At 60.0% G+C, this 24,658-nt stretch overlaps 3 protein-coding genes and 1 non-coding gene across 8 annotated transcripts; 3 read left to right on the top strand and 1 right to left on the bottom strand.

Moving 5' to 3' along the window:
- Positions 1-1,254: 1,254 nt before the first annotated feature.
- On the bottom strand, positions 1,255-1,336 carry TRNAS-GCU (transfer RNA serine (anticodon GCU)). The gene has a single exon. It is a non-coding gene; the product is annotated as a tRNA-Ser (tRNA).
- Positions 1,337-1,805: 469 nt separating this feature from the next.
- On the top strand, positions 1,806-4,064 carry B4GAT1 (beta-1,4-glucuronyltransferase 1). Its single transcript, XM_020906511.2, has 2 exons — positions 1,806-2,976; positions 3,201-4,064. The coding sequence occupies exons 1-2, from the start codon at positions 1,921-1,923 to the stop codon at positions 3,390-3,392; spliced, it is 1,248 nt and encodes a 415-aa protein (XP_020762170.1). The 5' UTR covers positions 1,806-1,920; the 3' UTR covers positions 3,393-4,064.
- A 272-nt stretch (positions 4,065-4,336) lies between these two features.
- Positions 4,337-11,418, top strand: BRMS1 (BRMS1 transcriptional repressor and anoikis regulator). 5 transcript variants are annotated; one of them, XM_020906512.2, is made up of 10 exons: positions 4,337-4,468; positions 7,111-7,319; positions 7,392-7,482; positions 7,642-7,769; positions 7,917-7,996; positions 8,077-8,173; positions 8,705-8,797; positions 9,960-10,024; positions 10,427-10,466; positions 10,865-11,418. In XM_020906512.2, exons 2-10 carry the CDS (start codon positions 7,181-7,183, stop codon positions 10,870-10,872), a joined length of 741 nt encoding a protein of 246 aa, XP_020762171.1. In that variant the 5' UTR covers positions 4,337-4,468; positions 7,111-7,180; the 3' UTR covers positions 10,873-11,418. The 5 variants fall into 5 exon arrangements, with proteins under 5 accessions (XP_020762171.1, XP_020762172.1, XP_070313771.1 ...); XM_020906513.2 differs by having other exon boundaries at positions 4,337-4,636; XM_070457670.1 differs by having other exon boundaries at positions 4,337-4,668.
- A 94-nt stretch (positions 11,419-11,512) lies between these two features.
- RIN1 (Ras and Rab interactor 1) lies at positions 11,513-18,978 on the top strand. Its single transcript, XM_020906510.2, has 10 exons — positions 11,513-12,488; positions 12,635-12,815; positions 12,913-13,027; positions 13,127-13,199; positions 13,343-13,434; positions 13,600-14,346; positions 14,630-14,935; positions 15,246-15,377; positions 15,506-15,657; positions 16,617-18,978. Exons 1-10 carry the CDS (start codon positions 12,403-12,405, stop codon positions 17,100-17,102), a joined length of 2,370 nt encoding a protein of 789 aa, XP_020762169.2. The 5' UTR covers positions 11,513-12,402; the 3' UTR covers positions 17,103-18,978.
- The last annotated feature ends 5,680 nt before the right edge of the window (positions 18,979-24,658 follow it).

The following is a 24,658-nucleotide window of genomic DNA, read 5'->3' as shown; positions in this document are numbered from 1 at the left end:
CCCTCTAGGTTGCCACAGAGTACCTGATTTGAGTCCCTCCCTGCTCAGACAGCAAATTTCCACTAGCCATCTCTTTTACATATGGTAATTTATACGTTTCCGTGCTACTCTGTTTGCCCCACCCTTTCCTTCCCACACTGCATCAAGTCTGTTCTCTCTGTCTGGGTCTTCACTGTGTGTGTTTACGTGGTCAGTTGCTCATGTCTGACTGTTCTGACCGTTTGGACTGTAGCCCTCTGCCATGGGATTTTCCAGACAAGAATACTGGAGTGGGTTTCCATTTCATTCTCCAGGGTATACATACAATTTGGACATAAATTTTGATGCCTAGGTTTGTTTGGTTTATTTTATCCCCCACCCCCACCCCACATCAAGCAATTCTCTGACATCAGCTAAGTGTCCTATACAACTCAATTCTGACACTACCTACCAGGAGACAGCTTCAGATTCCACAAGCTGGGGCCGCAAAACAAAGGTCTCCTGCTCCTGATCACTTCCTAACTCAAAGGTCTCCTGCTCCTGATCACCTCCTAACTCAACAACCTTGGTTCCCTACTGCCTGTGGAGCAGCAGGAAAACACCTTAAACCGACATTCCAGGCCCTCCCTGGGTCGACCCAAAGCTCCTTCCGAAGATTCACAGCGCTGGAACAGATTACGTATATGAAAGTAATTGCCCTTCTGCACAGCCTCTCCTCCTCCCGTAGAGTCCATGGGTCAATCATTCCGGAAACACTTATTAGGCGCCTTCTGTGTACACTGACTGGTGTTAAGTGTGTAGTTGTGTATGTGAGGGAGGGCAGCAGGTGTGTGGATCCATGCAAGACCTCCGCCCAGAGAGAAGTGCTAGAGGAAGGGGAATCAGTGCGCTGAATAATTTAATAATTTAAATGATCTAACACCGCCTCCTTGCCTCCAGTTCCACTACTTTAGACAGACCAGCTCCTCCAGCGGGGTCTTCTCTAGTTCTTGGACCCCAATTTGCATTGATCAGAATTCTGGCTCTGGTTTTTTGCTGTCACCAAACCCTTGGCCCTCTTTCTATGGAGAAGGAAAAAAGTACAGCTCCGACTTCCTCCCACTGGCTCCACATACGTGGAGTACGAACCTGCCGGAGCTGCACGTTGAACAAACACAGAAAGGAGACCCGGCCTGTACTGAATTGTGCCGCATCCCCAGTACAGTTCTCTTCAACCCACTGCCCCAGACACCACGATGTGAAAATTAAGAATCACCCCCCCGCGTAAAACACGAACGACGAGGATGGGATTCGAACCCACGCGTGCAAAGCACAATGGATTAGCAGTCCATCGCCTTAACCACTCGGCCACCTCGTCCCACATAGGGCACGTTCTTCCACATTCCTTTATCTCTCATCCCAGCGTGTTCCGGGACCCCTGCAGCTATTCCTCAATACAGACCTGATAAAACTTAGAGGGAGAGGCGGCGGACAGAGAGGGGCTTTTATGTTCCTTTCCGCCGGCTGCAGCCAGGAACCCGCGCCACCCTTCACCATTCTGCAGTCAAGTTCGGTCACAGTTTCTGCTCCCTGATTCTGGGGAGAGAGAACCGAGGTCTCAGGACGCACTTAGTCCGGGAGGTCGCGCACTGACTCAGAGGAGGGGGTGCAGGTCCCCCGGAACACAGCAGGCGCGGTGGCGGTCAGTTTCCAGCGTTTGCAAAGCGCGCGGCGAGGACCGAGGCTGCAGTAATTCCTCCCGGGGAGCAGGGGGCGAGCTGGCTCGCCCGAGGCCAGCACGGGCGGCCGGGTGGGCGGGGCTGCGCGAGGGGCTCGGCTCGCCTCGGCTCGCCTCGACTCGCTTCGGCCGCGCTCGGCAGGCTGCGGTAAATCCGGGCTTGCAGAGGCTGGCAGAGGCTGCGGCCCGGTGGTCCCTGCTGCGCGCCCCGAACCCCAAGAGCCATGCAGATGTCCTACGCCATCCGATGTGCCTTCTACCAGCTGCTGCTGGCCGCGCTCATGCTGGTGGCTATGCTGCAGCTGCTTTATTTGTCGCTGCTGTCCGGGCTACATGGGCAAGAGGAGCAAGACCAATATTTCGAGTTCTTTCCCCCGTCCCCGCGGTCGGTGGACCAAGTCAAGGCGCAGCTCCGCACCGCGCTGGCCTCTGGAGGCGTCCTGGACGCCAGCGGCGACTACCGCGTCTACAGGGGCCTACTGAAGACCACCATGGACCCCAACGATGTGATCCTGGCCACTCACGCCAGTGTGGACAACCTGCTGCACCTGTCCGGCCTGTTGGAGCGCTGGGAGGGCCCTCTGTCGGTGTCGGTGTTCGCCGCCACCAAGGAGGAGGCGCAGCTGGCCACGGTGCTGACCTACGCGCTGAGCAGCCATTGCCCCGATATGCGTGCCAGGGTCGCCATGCACCTTGTGTGCCCCTCACGCTACGAGGCCGCCGTTCCCGACCCCCGGGAGCCAGGGGAGTTTGCCCTGTTGCGTTCCTGCCAGGAGGTCTTTGACAAACTGGCCAGGGTGGCCCAGCCCGGGGTCAATTACGCGCTGGGCACCAACGTCTCCTACCCCAATAACCTGCTGAGGAATCTGGCTCGTGAGGGGGCCAACTATGCCCTAGTAATCGACGTGGACATGGTGCCCAGCGAGGGGCTGTGGAGAAGCCTGCGGGAAATGCTGGATCAGAGCAAGCAGTGGGCGGGCACAGCGCTGGTGGTGCCTGCCTTTGAGATCCGTCGAGCCCGCCGCATGCCCATGAACAAAAACGAGCTGCTGCAGCTCTACCAGGTGGGCGAGGTGCGGCCCTTTTATTATGGGCTCTGCACCCCCTGCCAGGCGCCCACCAACTACTCCCGCTGGGTCAACCTGCCAGAAGAGACCTTGCTGAGGCCTGCCTACGTGGTGCCCTGGCAAGACCCCTGGGAGCCGTTCTACGTGGCTGGAGGCAAGGTGCCCACCTTCGACGAGCGCTTTCGACAGTATGGCTTCAATCGTATCAGCCAGGTGCTCTTAAGGGAGAGGGGAGGGGAAATGGGGCAGGAGGGATAGGGGCATCAGGGAGGTCTGGATGGAAAAGAGGCAGTGAGGCAGGAGGAATCATAGTTCAGGAAGTGGTTGAATGGTTGGAAGATCCATGGTGCCTCCAGAGGACTGGGAATGCTGGAGCAAGCAGGGATGCCAGTCTCTGCTCTAGGAATGTCATCACACTTCTGTCTCTCCCTCCACAGGCCTGTGAGCTGCACGTGGCAGGATTCGATTTCGAGGTGCTGAATGAAGGTTTCCTGGTTCATAAGGGCTTCAAAGAAGTTCTGAAATTCCATCCCCAAAAGGAGGCTGAAAATCAGCACAATAAGATCCTTTACCGTCAGTTCAAACAGGAGTTGAAGGCCAAGTACCCTGACTCCCCGCGTCACTGCTGAGCCCTTCCCCCACCTAGTCTGAGAAGTCTCAGACCCCTCCCTCCTTAGGCCGTCCCTCAGGCCTGACTGGGGTAAGAAATGTCACTCCACTTTACAGTGGTGGCTGTGGTGTTTGAACACTGGACTTGAATATGGGGTGCTGGGGTCAAGTCCTAGCTTAACCACTAACTAGTTGTGTGGCCTTGAGCAAATCCCGTTCTTTCCCTGAGCTTCAGTTACCCCGTCTGTAAAAGGGAGGTGAGAAATACCTACCTCACAGAACTGTTGGGAGGCTCAGAGGAGATGCTATATGTGAAAACACTCTGTAAGCTTCGTACAAATGTGAAGTATTATTAATATTATTACAGTATTATTATTGTTATTATTGTTATTATTAACAATCTTGGGTGGGTGGGCAGTAGGAGAGCAAAAACGTATGAATGGGGCAGAGCTGAGAAGTCAGTACTTAACAAAAGGGGCGTTTTGGAAAGAAATCAGATGAAGGCGTTGAATTTAGTTCTTAGGTTTTCGGCAGCTTCCTGGTAGTCTAGGCCTCCGCCCCGGGGGCTCTGAAGAAGGGAAAGGTCTGGTAGGTTGTGTGTGTTAATAGTCTGAATTTGTACCCTTGAATAGGCTGGGCTGGGTAATTTGCCTACCGACTACAATGTGTAAATAAATGTGTTGACACCTACAGTTGGCTTCATTACTATCCTGAACCGGGCGGGGATGGGAGAACATGTCGCAGGTTCTCCCCTTTTCAAGCCGGGGGAGGTGGCTGCAGACAGTGGCGCGCGGGCTTCATGGCAAAGAACGCACGAGGGCCTTTCCTGCCCGTCGAAAGCCTGTGTAAATTCGATCGGTTGCTATGGAAACCGGCCCGCGGTATCCCAGCATGCCTCACCTCCAGCTGCCCAATTGTGAGAGTTCCTATAGGCGCCTCCTGATGACGCATGCGGAAGTGCGGCCAGGCCCCCCCGCCCCAGAAAGAAAGAGACCGGCCCAGCGCTTCCGGGAGCCCCGCGGCGGCGCCCAGTGTCCGCATCCTCTGGCACCTCTCAGGGAGTGTTGGACGTGGTCAGAGGCCCCACTCCCCGCGGGTGCGTAACGCCAACTCTGGCGCCTGGTTTGCCCTCTCCGGTCAGTCGATCGGAACCGGCCCAATCTCCAGGGCCGAAGCGGAGACTTAACCGGCCGGACGCGTGCGGGGACCGCGGGACCAGAGCTGGCTGCGGAAGAGCCAGTGATTCTCCCGCCCGCGCCTGCACGTACGGCGATGGAACTGGGCGGGAAGCTCTCGGTGCGCCGTGGAGGGGCTGGGTTGGCTTCTTCGAGACTGGGGCAGGATCTTCCTTCTTAGGAGGCCTGCCCTCGACTTGCTCACTTTCTGAAAGATAAATTGCAGTGTGCACAGTGCCTTACAATTTGCTTTGCCATTCACCGCTTGCAGCCTTTACAACACTGAGAGTGGCGATGGTTATTCTCTTTTTATACCCAGGGTAAGCAGTAGACTCAGAGACTGCTGGAGAGACTTTTCCCCAATCCCTCACCCTTTCTGGCCCAGAAAGATAGGCCTTACTAGTGAAGAAGAACTGCAAAGTTTGGAAATTGAGGCAGGATGGGAAAGAGGCTGGTTTGGTGAACCGAGGCTTTCAGGCCAGGTTGAGATCATTTGTGAAATCATTGAGGGATGTTTTGAAACTTTGAAAGTGTTAGTCACTCAGTTGTATCTGACTTTGCGACCCCATGGACTGTAGCCTGCCAGTCTTCTCTGTCCATGAAATTCTCCAGACAAGAATACTGGAGTGGGTAGCCATTCGCTTCTCCAGGGGATCTTCCCCACCCAGGGATCAAACCCACGTCTCCTGCCTTGCAGGCACATTCTTTACCATCTGAGTCACTAGGGAAGCCCACTTTGAAACTTAGGCCAATTACTTTATTCGAGTACCTTTGCAGAAGCCAGGGGCTACCGAGAAGTAAAAGCCAATCCCTGCCATACAAAAGGTTTTGTTTAACTTTGTATGTGCAAATCCTCCAGTTATCAAATGAGTTGGTACAAATGGGTGAATAAAGCACATGTGCAGCCCTGCCCTGGTGAGGCTTACAAGCTGGTTGGAGAGACAGACATGAGAATGGGCAAATAGACACATAAATAAGTCAGGAAGGGTGACTGCACAGAGCTAAAGGACTACAAAGAAGCCCAGAGACGGTATCACAGTGAAACAGGAGCCCCCAGTAGGTAAAGAGATGATCTGTTGAGAAGACTGTTTATTCTTCCTCTTGGGTGATCTTTTGGCTGCACTTGGCACTGTCACTTCTTCATTCTGAAATTCTCTCTCCCCAACTTTGAGTTTATCCTCTTCCATCTCTTGCTAATTTTCTTCTTCTTTTGGAGGGGTCTCATCATCTGCCCCTTCGGTGACCCTGGAGTTCCATCATGAGCCCCTTCTCACTCCACACATTCTGCCTTGCTGGTTGCACTCTCTCCCAAGGTCTGAAGAACTCACTATATGTGATGACGAGATCTCTACAGCCCAGATTTCTCTCTGAGGCTTAGACCCATGTGCCCCCAATCCTGCCCTTTCTCTCCTTTCAGGGTCTTTGCTCATGCCACTCACTCTCCTTAGAATGCTTTCTCTTCCTCACCAGCTCAGCTCCTGGGTCTGGCCCATCTTCCTCTACAAGCCCTCACTCTGCAGCAAGCTCCACGTTTCAGTTAGCTGCCTCTCCCATATGCCACTGGAACTTCTGCTTCCGGGCCTCTCTGTCCTAGGAACTTGTAAACTCCTTGAGATCAGAGACTCTCTGTCTGCCACACTTGAGCCAAGCTCCTACCATCGTGTCTGATGGTACCTAGCATATAATAGATTTTTCAATAAAGATTAAATTGGTGAGTAAAAGAATGCTTAACAGTGCTCTTTGCTGCTGAGGAGTCAAGATAGGCACTGAAAAATATTGGCATTGGGCACGAGGAGGTCATCTGTTAACTACAGGATCAGTTTCAGCTGAGAGTGATGCTACAGAGACAGATTGGAACAAGTGGAAGGTGAAAGAGTAGGAAGGGCAAGTGTTCACGAGACGTTGAAAAGATGGGAAATGGGTAATTGAGTGGAGTAGGATGAAGTTTTATGTTTCTGCTTTTTCTGTATGTTGGGAAATACCTAAGCATGTCTAAAGTTTCCTAAGAGCTGCCAAGAGGGAAAATTGAGCATGCAGAAGAGAGTGGAGAACTGATGACGTGGGGTCTTATTGGAAGCAGAAGGAGACAGGATTTGAGCATAGCGAGAGGACCCAAGCATTGTAGAGTGGAAAGAGAAGTGGAGGGCTTTATAGGCAGAAGGAACAGCACAGTGGGCAGCAGGGGCTGGGGAGGAAGTGCGTGGTGTATTTGAGAACTGGCCATTAGATGTGGGTGAAGGAGCTGGGCAGTGGTTCAAGTCCAGTCTGTGCAGGGCCTTGAAAGCCTGGGTCAGAAGTTTGGGCCCAGTCCTGTAGGCAGTGGGGAGCCCATCTTGGCCTTTCCCATTCTACGGATCATCACCCTGGCCAGTATTACAGAGATTGAGATCACCAACAACGTCCAAGGGGATGGGCATTTCTGGGGCTCCTAGATTTCCGGGAAATGTGTAGATGACTCCGTTTGTACCTGCCCCACCCCATGTGTCCCCGGGGCCCAGCGAGTCCAGTCCAGTCCCTCCCCTGATTGTCCCCGTCCACAGTGAAGCTTGGTTTGACTCCCCAGGTGACCACTTTGCCACTCGGAGCTGGGGGCAGGGGCGAGTGACGGCTACACTGATACTCCCAGCGCCCAGATGCCCGTCCAGCCTCCAAGCAAGGACACAGAGGAGATGGAAGCAGAGGGCGACTCAGCCGCCGAGATGAATGGGGAGGAGGAGGAGAGCGAGGAGGAGCGGAGCGGCAGCCAGACCGAGTCCGAAGAGGAGAGCTCAGGTGAGCCCCACACACCCTCGAGCGCCCTGCCCGCGCCCCCCTCAGCCGGCCCTGACTGGCCTCTTGTCCCAGAGATGGACGAGGAGGACTATGAGCGGCGCCGCAGCGAGTGCGTCAGTGAGATGATGGACCTGGAGAAGCAGTTCTCGGAGCTGAAGGAGAAGTGAGCGAGGGGCCCGGGGCCAGGCTTGCAGGAGGCTGCGGCGGGCCTGGCGCTGGCCAGGGCTGGCTGGGGCCGGCGTGAGCGAGGGCCTGACCGGGGGCGCTGGGCACGTGTTCGGTGGATGGGCACACGAGCGCACGGCTGCCTTTCGCCTCCCAGGTTGTTCAGGGAAAGACTGAGTCAGCTGCGGGTGCGGCTGGAGGAAGTGGGAGCTGAGAGGGCGCCCGAATACACGGAGCCCCTGGGGGGGCTGCAGCGGAGCCTCAAGATTCGCATTCAGGTGGCAGGTCTGTGGCCCGTCCTGTGCCCCGCCCCGTTACGAGAACCCACGGCTCTCTGTCGCCTTCCCCTCTCACCCCTGCCCTGGCTCGCCTGCCTTTGTGGGCAGCCAGGGCCCTGGCCAAGCCGGGCCGCCCATCGCCCTCCCTCCGTAGGGATTTACAAAGGCTTCTGTCTGGACGTGATCAGGAACAAGTATGAGTGTGAACTGCAGGGAGCCAGGCAACACCTGGAGGTGAATGTGGGTGCGCCGGGTGGGGAGGCGGTGGCCGCCCCGCCCCGCCCCTCCCCGCTGAGCCGCGGTGCCTCTTGCAGAGTGAGAAGCTGCTGCTCTACGACACGCTGCAGGGCGAGCTGCAGGAGCGGATCCAGAGGCTGGAGGAGGACCGCCAGAGCCTGGACATCAGCTCTGGTGAGGCCAGCAGCCGGCCGGCACCCCTGCTTGGCCCTATGCTTTCAGTGCCCGTTGCCTATCTGGGCCTCAGCTTTCCTGCCTGCTCGGGGGTGCTTGTAAGAGGACCTGCTCCGCGGTCACCGCAGGGACTGATGGAAAGCAGATGGGGAAGGGCCTGGCCCAGTGCCTGGCGCACAGTGGCAGCTCAGGGGTCCCCCGCCCCTGTGCTCAGTTTCCTGAACGGAGGTATCATTCCGACACACGTGCACCTGCCATGGCCACCGTGTCCGTCCACACCGGGCACTGGGGAGGGAGGGGTTAGTGGTCTTACACCCCTGTCCATGAAACAGCTGAAGAAGCTGAGGTTCACAGGAGTACAGTGACCTCTTTCCCAGGATTGAACTCGGCTTCCAAGCCCAGGCTTCTCTGCACTGCCCTGGGGAGGCTGATGGGGACGGGCTGGCCTGGCCCATGTGAGGGATGCGGGCTGCAGGGGTGGGGCGTCCTGGGAGGACAGCACCCCGATGCTGACTCTGCCCTGGGGCACAGAGTGGTGGGATGACAAACTGCACGCCAGAGGCAGCTCGAAGACATGGGACTCCCTGCCGCCCAACAAGAGGAAGAAGGCGCCTCTCGTTTCCGGTATCCTTCCCCATACAGTGGCCTGAATTGGGCAGGAGGTCAGGGTGGAGGCACACGGGAGACAGAGGCAGACCAGACTCACTTAAGGTCATCTGGCCTCCTGTGGCCGTGTACAGGCAGATCCAGCTGTTGAATTTTCTGCAGGGTCCTCCTGGGCGGTGTGGACCATGGGAAAACAAGCATTCATCCAGAGGTTTTCCCGTGGTTTTCTGAGTGAGGCCTCCTCTGAGGCTCTTCTGGCTTTCTCACAGTGTCCTGGGCACATCCCAGGCTCTCCCAGCCCCGTACCTTTGCTGACTTTCCACTCTCCTCTTGGATGCCTTTACCTGTCTGCCTGTTCTGTTCCCATCAATTGTCACCTCCTCCGTGAAGCCTCTCCTGGTTTCCCCGACAAATGGCTGTGGCTTCCCTTTCCTCTGCACCCCTGTACCTGAACTGGGGCACCTGCCTCCCTTCTGGACATAGTCCTCTCTGCCACACCCCAGGTGTGAGCCCCTCTTCAGGGCCTGCTGTGCCGGCCTCCCCTCTCGCATAGCCGAGCACGGAGTTGAATTCTTGGGTATACACACCCCTCCAAATTTCTGCCGCAACCAGATTATCAGGAAATTGACCTCCTGGTGATGGGGATCAGATTCAAGCAGGGAGGGAAGAATCTGGACTACAGAGACTTGAGCGAGGGTGGAAGGTGAGGGTGTGGAGACGTCAGGGGGACAGAGTGGCTGTTCCTCAGACGGGGGTGTGAGACCGATGGGGGGTGGTTTTTAGGACAGAAGAGATGAGAGTCCCTGTGTAGGTGGGAAAGGGGCCAGACGAGGGAACAGGGAGGCAAGATCCCTGAGTGGGTGGCCTGGGCCTTGGCCTTCTGACCTTGAGGCCTGAGAGGAGGTGAGGAGGGAGCCAAGGGGTGGTAAGGTTGGGTCTGGAAGCCCTCTGTGGACTGGGTGAGATTGAAATAGGCCATAGCCACGAACTCCACCCTGCTGAGAACCCAGGAGCCACGAGGTCGGAGGCGCAGCCTGAGTGCTACCCCAGCTCGGCTCCCCACCCTGCCATCCATGGCACCATCTCTTCTGAGTGCTGGCGCCCCCACCTACCCCCTGGGCCGGGGGCCCATCCCCTGCCCCTTCCACCAGGCTTCCTGCTTCCTTGACCCCCATCGCAGGCCCCTACATCGTGTACATGCTGCAGGAGATTGACATCCTGGAGGACTGGACGGCCATCAAAAAGGTGGGTGCAACTCTGCCTGCCACAGGGTGCGGGCTGGCAGTGTGGCGCCCCCTCTCCAACCAGACCAGCTTTGGTCTCTGTGCGGGCCTTCCCCTGGGGAGCTCTGTTGTCAGCCCCCGGCACCCACTGCCTTCAGCCCGGGTTCCCTGGCTTTGCTTGGTCTCCCAAACCTCCTTTTTTCCTCAGCCCCTTTCTTGTTCCCAGGCAGATTTTGATGGGCTGGGAGGAAGGAAGGCAGCCAGGCTGCCTGGGTCTCTGACAAGAGAGCATGTCCATCCTTTGCCTAGAAGGGGCCTTAAGCTCCCCTCAGCCCCTGTGTGCAGCCCCCACCCCAGAAAGGCTGCTGTGGAGGGGGGTCTTAGCTGCAGGCAGCCTCTCAGTGGGCTTTTCTTACCCACCCAGGCAAGGGCAGCTGTGTCCCCTCAGAAGAGAAAATCAGATGGTAAGAACCACCAAAGGTGTCCCGCCTTCCACCACCCCCTCCCCCAGGCCAGCCTCCTGGAAAGGCGCCGGGTGGGAGGCGGGGGCATATCAGATCCGTTAGGATGCTCTGGGTCTGAGGGAAGCTCTGGGTTCGAGGTCACGGTGGGGATTGGGGTGGGGTTGGGGCCAGGTCTGGTTAGGGAGGATGGAATGCTGAGCCTCTGTAGCTGGCCCAGGGGCCCGGAGAACCAGGAAGCCCATTAGTAAAGGCTGTGGAGCTGCCCTGCCCTCCCGGCCTCACCTGCCCTGGGCCGGACTAAGGCCACTCCTCTCAGTCCCCTGTATGGAGTGCCTCTCTTCCTCTTGGTTTGCCTTCCTCTCACCTGCAGTGATTTTTCCCTTCCTGTGTACCCTCAGGACCTTGATTGACCCTGCTCTTCACAGCCAGGGGGGCCCCTTGGAGCAGCTGGCACCAAACCCAAGACTTGAACGTTCCTGCTGCAGAAAGGCAGACCGGCAGGCCCCTCGGGGTCTGCCCAGCCAGCTCTCCAGTGCTGCTCCGGGGTCCTCCGCTCCAGCCATCACTGATCTGGGCTCCCCCTCTGCCCTCCCCGGGGCCTGAACAGGGAAGGCCTGGGGCTGCCCGAGGCCAGCCGGACGGTCTGCTCCTTCCCCAGCCAGCCCACCACCACCCCCTCCCAAAGGTCGCCCTCCTTGGAGCCCTCCCTGACGAAGACGTGCCTGTCTTAAGCCAAAGCAACATCCTTTCTTCTGACCTTGGACCCCAATCACTGAGCTGGGTCCCACTTTGCAGGAACTCTGAGCCAGAAATTATATTTGGGGGGCCTGCGTGTCCTGGCTGTTGCTGGAGGTGACAAGGCAGGCTCCTCGGGTCTTCCTTCTCAAGGAGGTTCCTGGTATCTGCCTCCCACATTTCAGGGACTGGAATTAAAACCTCTCCTGGGACTCTGGATGACCCACATGTGTCTAATTTACCTTGCAAGGGAATCAGGGCTCTCATGGAGAGTGCTTGAGACGGGCAGTTTCTGCTGGGGGCCTTGGTATCTCCAGTGAGCAAAGCCTACCCCCTCTGACTTGGGGTATAGGCTGGGGAAGGGGGCATTCCCCCACGCATGTGCTCCAGATGTGCGGGGCTGGGCTCTGGACTGCCTGGTGCTGGTGAACAAAGTCTGAAGCAACTTGTGGCACAGGCTGATCACGTGGCCTGGGTGCTCCGTGCCTAGAGACTGGATCATGTCTGCACCTGCCCCAGTCTCTTGGCAGATTGGCAAGGCGGGCTGGCAGAGCCTGTGTGCGTGGGAGGCAGCCAGCAGCAGCACCATGTGCTGACGACCTCACAGCCAGACTCCCCCCTATTTAGCGCTGGCTGTCAGAACCACCCCCAGAACCTCCACTTAGCGAAGGGGTTAGTTTCCATGGAGACACAGCATCCTTTCTCCATGGCAACCTGAAATCCCCGAAACCAAGTTAAGCTCAGGCATGAGTCATCTGTAGCCAGTAGGGGGCACTCTCCCAAAAGGCTGACCTCAGGGCCAGGGACACATGAGCAGTTGACCACAGACTTGAAGGTGCCCCAAGGGCGAGGCCTGGAGAGACCTTGGCAGGCCCTGCTTAACTCCTTTCTGCCCACCTGTGCAGTTCGAGGAGTCTGGCAAGGCTGCAAGACACGCCGTGTGGAGGTGGCAGCCCCGCAGGTGGAACCCTGGGCAGGCCACCTGCAAGGAGCGGATCCCTGCCCCCAGAGGCTGGGCCCAGAGCAGAGGAAGTAGGCACTGCCCGGGCTGAGTGGACACACAAGAGTTAACTGGCGGGTGTGACAGGGCGAACCGCCCTCAGGAAGTGTTACTCACCACTGGGAATGTGAGTGCTCTCGCCTTGGGGGCTGGCTTCTCTGAGTCCCGGGAGAAACCGAGAAACCGGAGGAGCTCCCAGCCATGGAAACCCCCGGGGAGCCAGGAACAGGCCCTCTCGGAGCCCCCTACCCAGCCAGCTTCGCTTCTGGGCACCTGGAGAGAGAAAAGTTAGTGAAGTTGGAAGGGCAGCCCCGGTGGGGTGGTGTGGAAGGTGGGGAACCTGAGCTGGGTCTGTCCCAGGGCAAAGGAGGGGGAGACGGTTGGGCAAAACCCTGCTCAGATCTGGCGCCCCCGCCTCCCCTCTCCCCGCCAGGCCAGCCCAGGCCCCGCGGTACGATGTGCCTGGTGCCGGCGGGGTGCAGACAGGTGGATCGCAGCGGCCGGAACGCACCGTGAGCCTGCGGGAGCGCCTGCTGCTCACCCGGCCCGTGTGGCTGCAGCTGCGGGCCAATGAGGCCGCCGCGCTGCACGTGCTGAGGACTGAGCCCCCCGGGGTGAGTCTCTCCCCACCCCTGGGGCTGGAGGCTGAGGGCAGGGGGGCGAGGGGCTGGACACAGAGGCCTCGAGCCTCTGACCCCTGTCCACTTGCAGACGTTCCTGGTACGGAAGTCTAACAGTCGCCAGTGCCAGGCCCTGTGCGTGCGGCTGCCCGAGGCCAGTGGCCCCTCCTTCGTCTCCAGCCACTGTATCCAGGAGACCCCTGGGGGTGAGAGGGACTGGCCCGGCCTGGCGGGAGGGGCTGGAATCATCAGGTCGGGGTGCAGGGGGGTGCCCCCAGAGAACAACCTCACTTCCCACCCCTCAGGTGTCTCCCTGGAGGGCTCAGAGCTCGTGTTCCTAGACCTGGTCCAGCTGATCTGTGCCTACTGCCACAGCCGGTGAGCCTGCCTCCTGGGCGCCTGAGCCACAGGGCCCTGCTTCCCTTCCCGGGACGCCTTGTCCTCCTCGCCCAGGGGTGCTCCCGGTGCCCGCCACCCAGAGCTTTCCTCACTGCCCACTTTTTGCTCCCCTCTGGCCCCAGGGACATTCTCCTCCTCCCGCTTCAGCTCCCCAGAGCCATCCGCCAGGCAGCCACCCACAAGGAGCTGGAAGCCATCTCCCATCTGGGCATGGGTAAGGGCTCCCGGACTGCCCACTGCACAGATGGACAAGCTGAGGCCAAGAGGGAGAGGGAAGGCGAAGGCACACAGCCCGAAGCCTGGGCCTTTCCCCCAGTTGGGTCCCCTCCCTGATCCCCTCCACCCCCACCCCAAGGCCCTACCTGTTTCTCTTTCCTAGAGTTCTGGAGCTCCTCCCTCAACACCAAGGCTCAGCCAAGCTCATCGGAAGGCCCCCCGCTGCCCCGGCTGAAGCCCCGGCCCCCACAAGAGCTGGACCAGGGCACCGGAGCCGCCTTATGTTTCTTCAACCCCTTGTTCCCGGGGGATCTGGGCCCCACCAAGCGGGAGAAATTCAAGAGGAGCTTCAAAGTGCGTGTGTCCACGGAGACCTCCAGCCCCCTGTCTCCCCCAGCAGTGCCGCCTCCCCCAGTCCCGGTGTTGCCAGGGACAGCCCCCAACCAGACAGAAAGCTTGCCTCCTCGCCAGCTGCTACGGAGGGAGAGCTCGGTGGGGTACCGTGTGCCAGGGGGCGCCGGCCCCAGCCTCCCACCGCTGCCCTCCCTCCAGGAGGTGGACTGCGCCTCCCCCAGCAGCTCAGAGGAGGAGGGGGTGCCAGGGTCCCAGGGGAGCCCAGCGACCTCACCCAACCTGGGCCACCAGCGGCGGCGGCGGCCCCTGCTTCGGTCCATGAGCGCTGCCTTCTGCTCCCTGCTAGCGCCTGAGCGGCAGGTGGGCCGGGCAGCTGCGGCGCTGACGCAGGACAGACACACAGCCGTGGGACAGCTGGTGCAGGACCTGCTGACCCAGGTGCGTGCCGGCCCCAAACCCCGGGAGCTGCAGGCTGTCCGCGAGGCCCTGAGCCGGGCCCGAGCCATGCTGAGCGCGGAGCTGGGCCCGGAGAAGCTGCTGCCACCAGACAGGCTGGGTGAGACTCCAGCCCGGGGTCCGCCGTGCAGCCCCATCTCCAGAATTCAGCTCTTCCGCCTTCCGCTCTCTCTGCCTCTCCAGGGCCGGCCTGTCTCCCAGTCTGTTCCTCCGTGTACACCCCCCTTGTCTCTGCACCATTCAAGCAACTGCTACCCACCGCCTCTCTCCCAGTCACAAAGATTCCTCTTTTTCACCCCTCTCCCCTCCCGATCATGCCCTTCCTCCCCGGGACTCCCACCCCGCCCCAGTTCTTCTGACCCCTGCCTGCCTCTCCCCCACAGAATGCGTCCTGGAGAAGTCGCTGCACCGCTCCGTGCTCAAGCCCCTGCGGCCCATCCTGGTGGCCCGCCTGCGGCGCCGGCTTTCAGCCAACAGCTCCCTGGGCCGCCTGGCTGAAGGCCTCCGCCTGGCCCGGGCCCGGGGCGCTAGCGCCTTCGGGTCCCACTTAAGCCTGCCCTCCCCGGTAGAGATGGAGCAGGTGCGTCAGAAGCTGCTACAGCTGCTTCGCGCCTACTCACCCAGCGCCCAGGTCAAGCGGCTCCTGCAGGCCTGCAAGCTGCTCTACACGGCCCTGAGGACCCAGGCAGGTATGCCCCCTCCCACCACCTCCCACCGGCCCCTGCCAAGTCAGAGGCAGGCCACCAGGCAGAGGCTCTAGGAATGGCACAGCAGGGAAAACAAAGAAAAAAAAAAAAAAAAAAAAAATATATATATATATGGATGGGTCCAACCTTCCCATTTCACTGATGGTAAAACTGTGGCCAGAAAGCAGAGCCTCCACTCCCCATCCATTGCCCCTGGTTGCCATAGAGACCACGTTGGCAGGCAGAGGGAGGGTCATTGTCTAAGATAAGTAGCAGATGATCCTGACCCTGTGGCCTTGTCCACCACCTACAGGGGAGGGCGCAGGGGCTGATGAGTTCCTGCCGTTGCTGAGCCTCGTCCTGGCCCACTGTGACCTTCCTGAGCTGCTGCTGGAGGCTGAGTACATGTCAGAGCTCCTAGAGCCTGCCCTGCTCACCGGAGAGGGTGAGGGACCCCATGGGCCCCCGCTTCTGTCTGGGTGGGGCTGGGGCGCCCTGACTGTGCAGGGGGGAGGCAGGGAGGAGCGGTGGCTCACACCGAGCCTGAGCCGCAGCCCTCCCCTCGTGTCCCAGGCGGCTACTACCTGACCAGCCTCTCGGCGAGCCTGGCCCTGCTGAGTGGCCTGACCGAGGCCCACGCCCTCCCCCTGAGCCCCTCGCAGGAGCTGCAACGCTCACTCAGCCTCTGGGAGCAGCGCCGCCTGCCCGCCACCCACTGCTTCCAGGTAACGGACTGGCCAGCCTCGGGGGACGCCCAGCGTCAGCTGGCACAGTCTCCTCCCTCGCCCAGTGAGACTCAGGAAAGACGTGGAAAGGGGAAGGGCAATCTTACTTCATCAGGCGACAGACAGCGCCCCATATGGAACACACATCCGAGCCAGCCTTTCTAGATGGTGCATTCCACCAACAGACACGGCTCAGTGCTCTGGCGGCCCACAGGCTTCACAGAAACTGAAGTGGGATCATTATTATGCCCATTTTACAGATGAGGAAACTGAGACATGACGTGGGAAGGGAAAGGGACACAGGCAGGCTCAAACCCCAGATCCTGGCTTCCGGCTGCCACCTGGACTCAGGCTTCCAGCCCATGCCCCCTTCACCCTCACTCCCCGCCCCTGTCCCCCCACCCCACCCCGGGCTCAGGCGAGGTGTCCTAAGAGCCAGAGAGTATCTCTGCCATTCACCTCCTTCCATCCAGTCAAGGGACCCTTCCTTCCTTAGCCTTGGCTAAGAGTCCAGATTTTGTAGCCAGATCCTGGGTCCAGATGCGGGCATTTCTGCTTTCTGGCTGTGGGAGTTTGGGCCAGTTAGGTGTTCTCTTAGTGCCTCAGTTTTCTTGTCTGTAAAATGGGGTAATAGGACCTACATCCTGGGGTTGATATTGGATGAAAGGGGTTAATTCAGAACAAGCGCTGGGGGCACAGGGTAAGCTCGACCTGAGTGGGATCGATAGGCTGTAGAGACCTGCTGGGCCGTCCTTCCAGCCCGCGGCTCTGACCCGTGAGCCCAGGGACAGCCCTGTCATCCATGGAGCCCCCCTCGGAGCTCACCTTATTCAGAAAGCTTTGGCTGCTGGTTCTACCACTGGCTCTCTTCCAGCCACCCCTGTCACCGCAGAGCCTGGACTGTGACCTCGAGCCTTGCAGGCAGGACTGAGTTCTTGTTCTCGCTTCTCCCTGCATAGCACCTCCTCCGCGTAGCCTATCAGGACCCCAGCAGTGGCTGCACCTCCAAGACGCTGGCCGTGCCCCCAGGAGCCTCGATTGCCACGCTGAACAAGCTCTGTGCCACCAAGTTCCGGGTGGCCCAGCCTGATGCTTTTGGCCTCTTCCTGTACAAGGGGCAGGACTACCAGCGCCTGCCCCCTGGAGCCCTGGCTCACAGGCTGCCCACTGCCGGCTACCTCGTCTACCGCCGGGCAGAGCAGCCCGAGACCCCGGGGGCCTCACCTGGGGCTGCCACAGGGGAGGGCAGTGGGGGGCCAGAGGCAGGGGACAGGGAGGAGGAGAAAGGGGGCCGGGGAGCTGGGGACACCGAGGCCAAAACCAGCCCCAAGGATGGCAGGGGAGAATCTGCTACAGTGGCCGAGGGGGCTGAGGGCCAGGCCAGGGGAGGCCCCGCTCAGCCAAGGGGGCCAGAGACTGGGGAGAGCCAGGCCGCAGAGGAGTAGCTGGGAGTGGACAGAAGGGCCGCGCGGGGCAGGAAGCTTGGAGCCTGCTGGGAAGGCCTTGCAGAGCGTCAGCCTCGCCGGCCCAGGCTGCAGCCCCAGAGCCTCCCCCACTCTGCTCCTGGTCTGCCGTCACCTCTGACCCTCCAGCACGCCGATCACACCTGCTGGCCACATCCAGGGCACTTGGGTGAAGCCCAAGGGGTCTGGGGGGCCCCAGATGAAGGCCCTTGGCCTCTCCTCCTGCCCCCTCAGCTGGAGGCCAGGAAGCCCTCAGTGGGGAGTGTGTCCAGCAGGGGAGAAATCCAGCAGGGGCCCCACCTCTGGTGGCAATGGGGAGGGGTGGGCAGGTTCAAGACCCAGAAAGGCCCCACCAATTCCCAGGTGTCAGGAGGATTCAGAGAGGCAGCAAGGCCTCATGGCTCAGTCCTGCCCACACCGCCTGCAGAACAAGCATCTCTGAAGCTCAGGGTCCTCGCCTGTAAAGTGGGGGTGCTACTGCCGCGCTGCCGTCTCCCAGAAGCCTTCCACGGCTCAGAATAGGTGGTTTTGTTGCAGAACAGAGCACAACTAGGGGAAGGGGGAGAGAAAGAGGTTGAATATTAGCAAATCCCTCAGCTTGCACATACACACGCTTCTCCAAGGGTCCATTCTCCTCCCTCACCTAAGGGAGAAGTTCTCCAGGAGGCCCTGGGGAACATCTAGGGGGTCAGGCTCAGCCAAGGGAGCACCCCTGTTCCAGTCTTTCCCCAAGAGAAGAAGTCCTCCCAGGCATGCTGCTGTCCCAGGGGAAGTGGACAGGTGAGATAGCCTTCTGAAATGGAATGAGGACTCGGAAACTGTCTCTTCCCCACTGAAGTCTCTTGGACCTCACAAGAGGTTTTCAGGAGACAGGGCTTGATTTATTATATACCGAGGCGGGGAAAGTGACTCCTAAGACGCCACACACCGGACCATTAGGCCAAACCAGGAGTCAGGTTCCAACTATGCCTTGTGTTCTAAGCCACCAATAAATTAATCCTCAAGGTCTAGGGCTTCTCCAATGGCTCAGTGGTAAAGAATCTGCCTCCAGTGCAGGAGATGTAGGAGATGAGTGTTCGATCCCTGGATCCGGACGATCCCCTGGAGGAGGAAATGGCAGGAGACCCACACCAGTATTTTTGCCTGGGAAATCCCATGGACAGAGGAGCTTGGGGGGCTACAGTCCATGGGGTCGCAAAGAGTCAGACAGATGTGAGTGATTGAGCGGGAGGTCCAGGGAGGCGGCAAATGAGTAAAGAAAATCCCGGAAACCACCACAAGAGGGCACACGTGGCCCAGGAAGCGGCTGAGAGGGCGACCTGATCGGTGACTGCAGCTCCAGGGCCGCGGCGGCGGTACAGGTGGTCCTGGGGTTTGCAGTCTTGCAGCCGCCAAGCAACTAAGGGGCAGTGCAAGAGCCAAGCCTTCTGGCCCTCAGCTCTCTTGGGAGTCTGAGGTCTGGATGAGGCTGGCCTCCGAGGACCACTCCTTGGGAAGGAACTAGACCCCAGTGGAAGGAGGACCCTAGCCAGTCTCTGAGGGGCTCGCTCGGGCCCTGAGCACAAAGGGACACCGGCCCACATATCAGAGATGACGGCTGCGAGGCAGAAATCACAGCCACTGGGATTTCAGACCCTCCAGATACAGCCCGGGTGCAGGACTCCCAAATTTCTCCCTAGGCCATCAGCAGCTTTCTGCCAACTTCCACCCCCTCCCACACATGGACACACACAAGCTTCTCACTGGTGAGGGTCTCCCTTCACTCTTTTGTATGTATTCCCCACCAGTCCCGAACCCACCCCAGTGCCTTGTACAGTGCTGGGCGCTCCACAGGCGCTCAATAAATGTGGTCCACTGATTGGAGTTTGATAACTAAGAGCACAGGGCGGTGAGGTGGGAGGCTAAGGGCGGCTGGGATCTGGGAACCGAACACAGGATGTCTCAAGTTCAGTCCCAGAGGAAGGTCCTGACATGGTCGTAGGAGGTGTTCAGAGAGCCCCAGGGCCGGATGTAGAGCTGGTCTCACGGGAACTAGGACTGGCAGAGGCTTCTGGGCCCCTGTGAGGGGGCCTCTGCAAGCCCCTCCCACCCCTCTCCAGGGCTCAGTCCTAATTCCTGGCCCTGGGAATCCAGCATACCCCCAGCAGTGGCTCACTGAAGCATTGCCAGGCCTTGCTTGCTACCTGAATTTCCTGGTTTATCTTTTCAAGAGATTCTGATGGTTTGGGGGTCCCGACCAGGTAAATCCGCATGACCAAGGGTCATCGGACAGGACTTGGGGCTCCAGGGCAGGGAACAATAGGTCAGTCTAGGAGTGACTTCAATATCCCCATTTTATAGATCAGGAAACTGAGGCTTGCTCAGGGAAAGTGACTCGTTAGAGGGCAAAGGACTCAGACACCAGGTTCTGTGGATCTTCAGATTCTACAGTCCTCCCAGGGAGAAGGACTCGTGTACTCATCCACTCAGCAGTAACCCATCGTGTCCGAACCAGCTAAGCACCCACAGCCCCAGCTGGAGGGAGTCAGGTGTGATGTGGGCAGCCTAGTGTGCACTTGGGTCTGTACTGCCCCCACTCCCACCCCTGCCACCCGCCTGTCACCCTCTGGAAGAGGAAGTCAGGGCTCTGAGAGGGGCCACGTTGAGTCCAGCGGCCACTGCTGCAGGGCAGGGCTGACTCTGATGCTTGCATCTCTGGAGGAGCAGCTGTCATTTCCTTACTTGGAACTGTTGCACTTACCACCTCACAGTAGTTCTCTGAGTTTGTTTACCGTCTGTCTTCCTCACCCGAAGGCCAGAGCCAAGTCAGCCTTGTTCCCTGCTGAATCTTGGGGGCCTCGAACAGTTCCTGGCCGGGAACTGGCATTTGGTAAGTGTGTGCGGAATAGTTGATCCAGGAAGACTCAGCCTACCCAGTTCATCCCGGTTCTTGGGACTCCTGGCAGCGGGGCAGCCTCCATTGCTGCCACTAGGGGGCGAGCGTGCCCTGCTCCCCGTCATTGCCAAGGTCCCTTCTCTCCTGAGGCCACCCAGGGACCCAGAGCACTCCCTTCGAAGGATGGTGCAGGGCCTGGTGCCAGGAGGGAAGCAGCTCTGCAGAGGGGCCCTGGGACCGCCCTGCGAACAGGATCCTCCTAGCGGAGGTTGGGAAGGGAATGCGGGAGCGGCCACATCCCCGCCAGGGCTCTCTTTCCGGGCAGGCCCAGGAGCCAGGCCCGTGGGGTGGCCTGAGAGAGGACCCTGCCAGGGGTGGGGAGGAAGGCGTCACTGAGATCCACAACGCCCTGAATCAACTTGCAGACAAAGCAATGAACACCCCGTATGGCCTGGGGACCACGTTCATGTGCACAACCTAACACACAAAACGCCCTGACTCATTTGTGCACGGGCTGTCACACCTCACCTGCCACGGTCACTTACCGGAATCCCTGAGCACCGCCACCCTTAAGAGGAACACCCAGAGCGTTGGGAACACCCTGACACTGTGAGCCATTCGTGCCCCGCAGGACGGGACACGGACACACACGGCCCCTCCTCTGAGCCACACCCCGACACGGACGTCCCTGGGTCTGCGAACTCAGAGCTATTCCCTCAGCACCCTCCCTTTCGGGTTCAGAAAGTGACTCCCTGACACACGTACAGAGACACGGAGACGTGTGGTGACCTGCTCCACAAGGACCCCACACACACCCACCCCTGCCGGACCGCCACGGACACACCCAGGGCCCCGGCTCAGACAGGCTTCCTCCTTCCTACACAGGCGGAGAAGTGCAGATGCTCACACACACAAGTGCAGACACAGACGCGGACCCACACGGCCGGGGCCTATCCCAGCCGCCACTCAGCCGCCCCCCCCACATGGTGGACCCCAGTGGGGGCTGTGAGCCTCTGAGAAGACCCTCGTGGGGGTGTGGTGACCCCACTGGCCAGGCAGGAGGCAGAGGCCGGCAGCACTGGGCGGGGAGGCCTGAGCTCATCAGATTCCAGCCTGAGTGATTCATGGGAAGTGCCTGGGGAAGGGGGGGCCGGGGGAACGGTCCAGGGGCCTGGGGCTTGGGAGGCCCAAGTGGGCCTGGGACCAGAGGGTCTTGGGACCAGAGCAAGCCTCTAGTCTGAGATGGGGAAGGCTTCCTGGGGGAGGAGGTAGCCCTGGCCTGAAGGGGTGTCTACTGGGTCTGGCTCCTGGACGGGGCTTAGGACATGGAACTGAGTCACAGAATGAGACAAACAGTCCCTCCCGCCCATCCCGCCTGGGGCCTGGGCCCCTGACCCCATGGCTTCCCGGCCCCAACAGCTGGGTGTCTTTAGCAGGGGTGAGGCCAAGGGTGGCGGGCCAGGGGTGGGGTGACCTTCACGGCCATGTCGGCCCCTCGGGCTCTCAGGCGGGCAGCCCTATGGCCCCCAGAGGCCTTGAGTGGCTGGAGCAGCCTGGCCCAGTCAGGGCCCATGGGGTTACAGACCCTCGCTGCCCTGCCAGGCAAGGCCTCTGCCAGAGAGAGCTGAGGACGCGCCTGTCCCAGCGCCAGGGATGTTTTTCCTGCCGGAGTCCTCAGCTCCCGCTCCCGCTCAAAGCCCCCTGCCTCCCAGGCGAGGACCCAGCTCCCCCTGCAGGGTGACAGGAAGAGAGGATGGGGTTGGGGACAGGCCGCGGGTGCAGGAAGTGCCTTTCTTGGAACTCAGCACCAAAATAGCCCACTCTGGGTCTCAGTGTCCCACGGGGGAGGTGTGTGTCACCAAGGAGACCCTCACCAGGGCGGGGCCTAAGCTGACCTCAGTCTGGCTCTTGCCTGCCTCCCTCCCACCCCTCCCACCCCTCGAGAGCCTTCACCAACCCCCCGCCTTGGGCTCTGCTCCACTTTGAAGTCCTAACATAAATATCATGTCTGCTTGGGTTCCCCTTCCCAGCCCGGTCACAGCCCCCAGACCTGGCTCCCACCCCAGCCAGCCCTGGGGCTTCAAGCCAGGGGAGAAGGGGGAAGGCCTAGACCACCCAGGGAAGGCGGAGAGCCAGAGACCCTGGGATAGGATGGGGGAGACAGCGGGGGAGACTCTAGAGGGGAGACACGAAAGAGGACAGAGAACAGAGAGACAGACCCCAGAGACCAACGAGGGGACCATCCCGGGGACAGGAGAGGAGACAGAGGGACCCCTGAGACCAAGAGGGGAGCTGGAGACCCCGACACAGAGGTGAGAGAGAGGAGGAGAGAGGCAGACATCCTGCAGTCAGAGGGAGGGAAGTGGGACACGGAGGTCCCTGGGGACTTGATCCGGCAGGAAGATGGTGGATGGAGAAATGTCTCCCTGGAGACGGGAGGACCAACCATCCTCGTTTGCAGGGCCAAGGAGGAGGCTCCAGGGACAGGGGACTTGCAGCACTGAGAACAAGCAAGTCCTCACAAAACCAGGCAGAGCGGATCACCCTGGCAGCCGGCCTTTGCCAGACACCGCAGGGATCAGAGAGTCCACTGCCGCAGGTACCCCGCCACAGATGAGGCAGCTGTGGCCTGAGAAAGGCCAGCCGGGATGTCCCTTGAGCACACAGCAGGGCTGCTCGGTGGAGCCCCCGAGCCAAAGCGCCCCAGAGAGGAACAGAGCAGTCCTCTGGTGGTCCCAGGACCACCCCTCCCCACCTTCCCTGCCTTGGGTACAGACCCCGCCTCGCCTCCACCTGTGTGACCTGCTATGAGCCTGGTCCCTCTCTGGGCAGGGGGAGCGTGGGGAGCATGACTGGGCTCCTCTATCTCTCATGGGGGCTCCAGGACTCGCAGCCCCCTGGCCAGATGTGGCCAGATGTTCAGGTCCAGCCTCGGCCAGGAGAAGGAATGGGGCTCCAGCTGGGCCCAGGTTGGGCCACCCCAGGGCCGCCATATGCTTCTGTCCTCGGCTGTGGGCACAGGTGCAGGCCCTCGGGGACATGTGTCACCCAGCTGTGCACACCCACAGCAGTGTCAGGCTCGTGAGAGTGCACGCACGCACACACACACACACACATGCACACGCACATGCGCGGTCATGCATAAACACCAAGGTGACACCCACAAACACACTCACCGCCTCTATGACAAAGCCACCTCCACCCGGCCACAGCCCCCTCCAACTGTCAGAATCCTTTACCCGCAGGGGCCAGGCCTGGAAGACACCCCTTCTTCCTGGGCCCCACCTTCTCCAAGCCTGTCTCTCTCCCACCATGTCCGGTCCGGTGGGGCTCTCCTATCCAGAGGCACCAGCATGTGGGGCAGGGGAGGGGCCCACCATCAACCCCCCTCCCTCCCGCCCCTGCCCTGGGACCTCTCCCACCCAGGACCAGGCGCCTCCCGCCCACCCGTTGGCCCTTCCTCCCGAAGCCTGAAGGCTGGGGTGGTTTGGGAAGAATTTAGACATGGAGGGGGTGGGGGAGGGGGACAAAAGAGGAAGGAGGAAAGGAGGTGATTCGTGCACAAAGCAATGTGCTGGCTCAGCGGCCCGTCATGCCAAGGCTCTCCAGGACGCCTGCCCAGGGGGCGCCCCCCAATCACACTCAGCCCCCCCATCCTGGCTGTTCCACTGGGCCCTCTTTGGGCCAGCCCCCTCTGCAAGCTGCCTTCACCCCCACCCCCACGGGCCCCGCATACGGCCTCCAAAACCACCTCCTGGCTTGTCCCAGGAGCTGGAAGCCAGTGCTCCTCCTGGGGAAGTGGACTTCTGTCCCCACGTCCCTCCTGAGGTGAGCTCTCCCTGCAAAGGCCACAGTGCGAGCAGGGAACCCCAGCCTCCTGACTCCCAGCCTGAGTCAGGCCTGGTGTCCTGAACTGTCCCCACGCCAGCCAGGGAAACACACTGACCTCAGACCCCAACAGAGAAAACTGGCTGGGTGGTAACAGGGAGGTAACAGCCATGCTCCCTGCCCGGGGGTGGCCCAAGCCATCTCGTCCTCCTGGGCTACACTCCTCTCAACCCCCAGAGTCACATTCTGACCGTGCCACCCATCATGGTGGCAACTAATCATAAGTCAGCAATTCTGACACTACCTATACCCAGCCAGGCATCTAAACATTTTCTCATCCACACACCCGCCTACTTAGCCATCTATCTATCCATCCACTGGCTCATTCCCCAATCCTTCTGTCTATCCATCTGTCCACCCATCCATCCATCGACCCATTCTCCTGTCTAAGCCACGCTTCCATCTATCCATCCATATCCCCACCTACCCATCCTCTGAAGCATGCATTGCACCAGCATCTTCTCTGAGCTCTTGGTGAACCAAGATGAGTCAGGCTGAACAGGACTGGCCGGAAGACCACAACAAGCCCCTCTCTACCCCTCACCCCCAGATCCACAATGCTTGCCCACCACATTCCCCGTCCTGATTAGGGTGGGAAATTCTTGGGTGGCTTCCACCTTACCTCTCCCAACCTGGCCGGGGGCACAGGTGAGTGCTAGATGCCCACCCAATCTGGGCGCCCTGGTGCATCTCCAAGTCTCATGCTCTACCTATCAAACCCTGAGTCTGGTGGCAGTCAGGGGTGGCCCCCTCCTCCCCACCACCGCCAGCCATC

Source organism: Odocoileus virginianus, chromosome 28, assembly GCF_023699985.2.
Source record: "Odocoileus virginianus isolate 20LAN1187 ecotype Illinois chromosome 28, Ovbor_1.2, whole genome shotgun sequence".
In the NCBI taxonomy this organism is placed as follows: Eukaryota; Metazoa; Chordata; class Mammalia; order Artiodactyla; family Cervidae; genus Odocoileus; species Odocoileus virginianus.
Note: the sequence above shows the minus strand (reverse complement) of the source record. Positions and strands in the feature narration are given on the sequence as shown.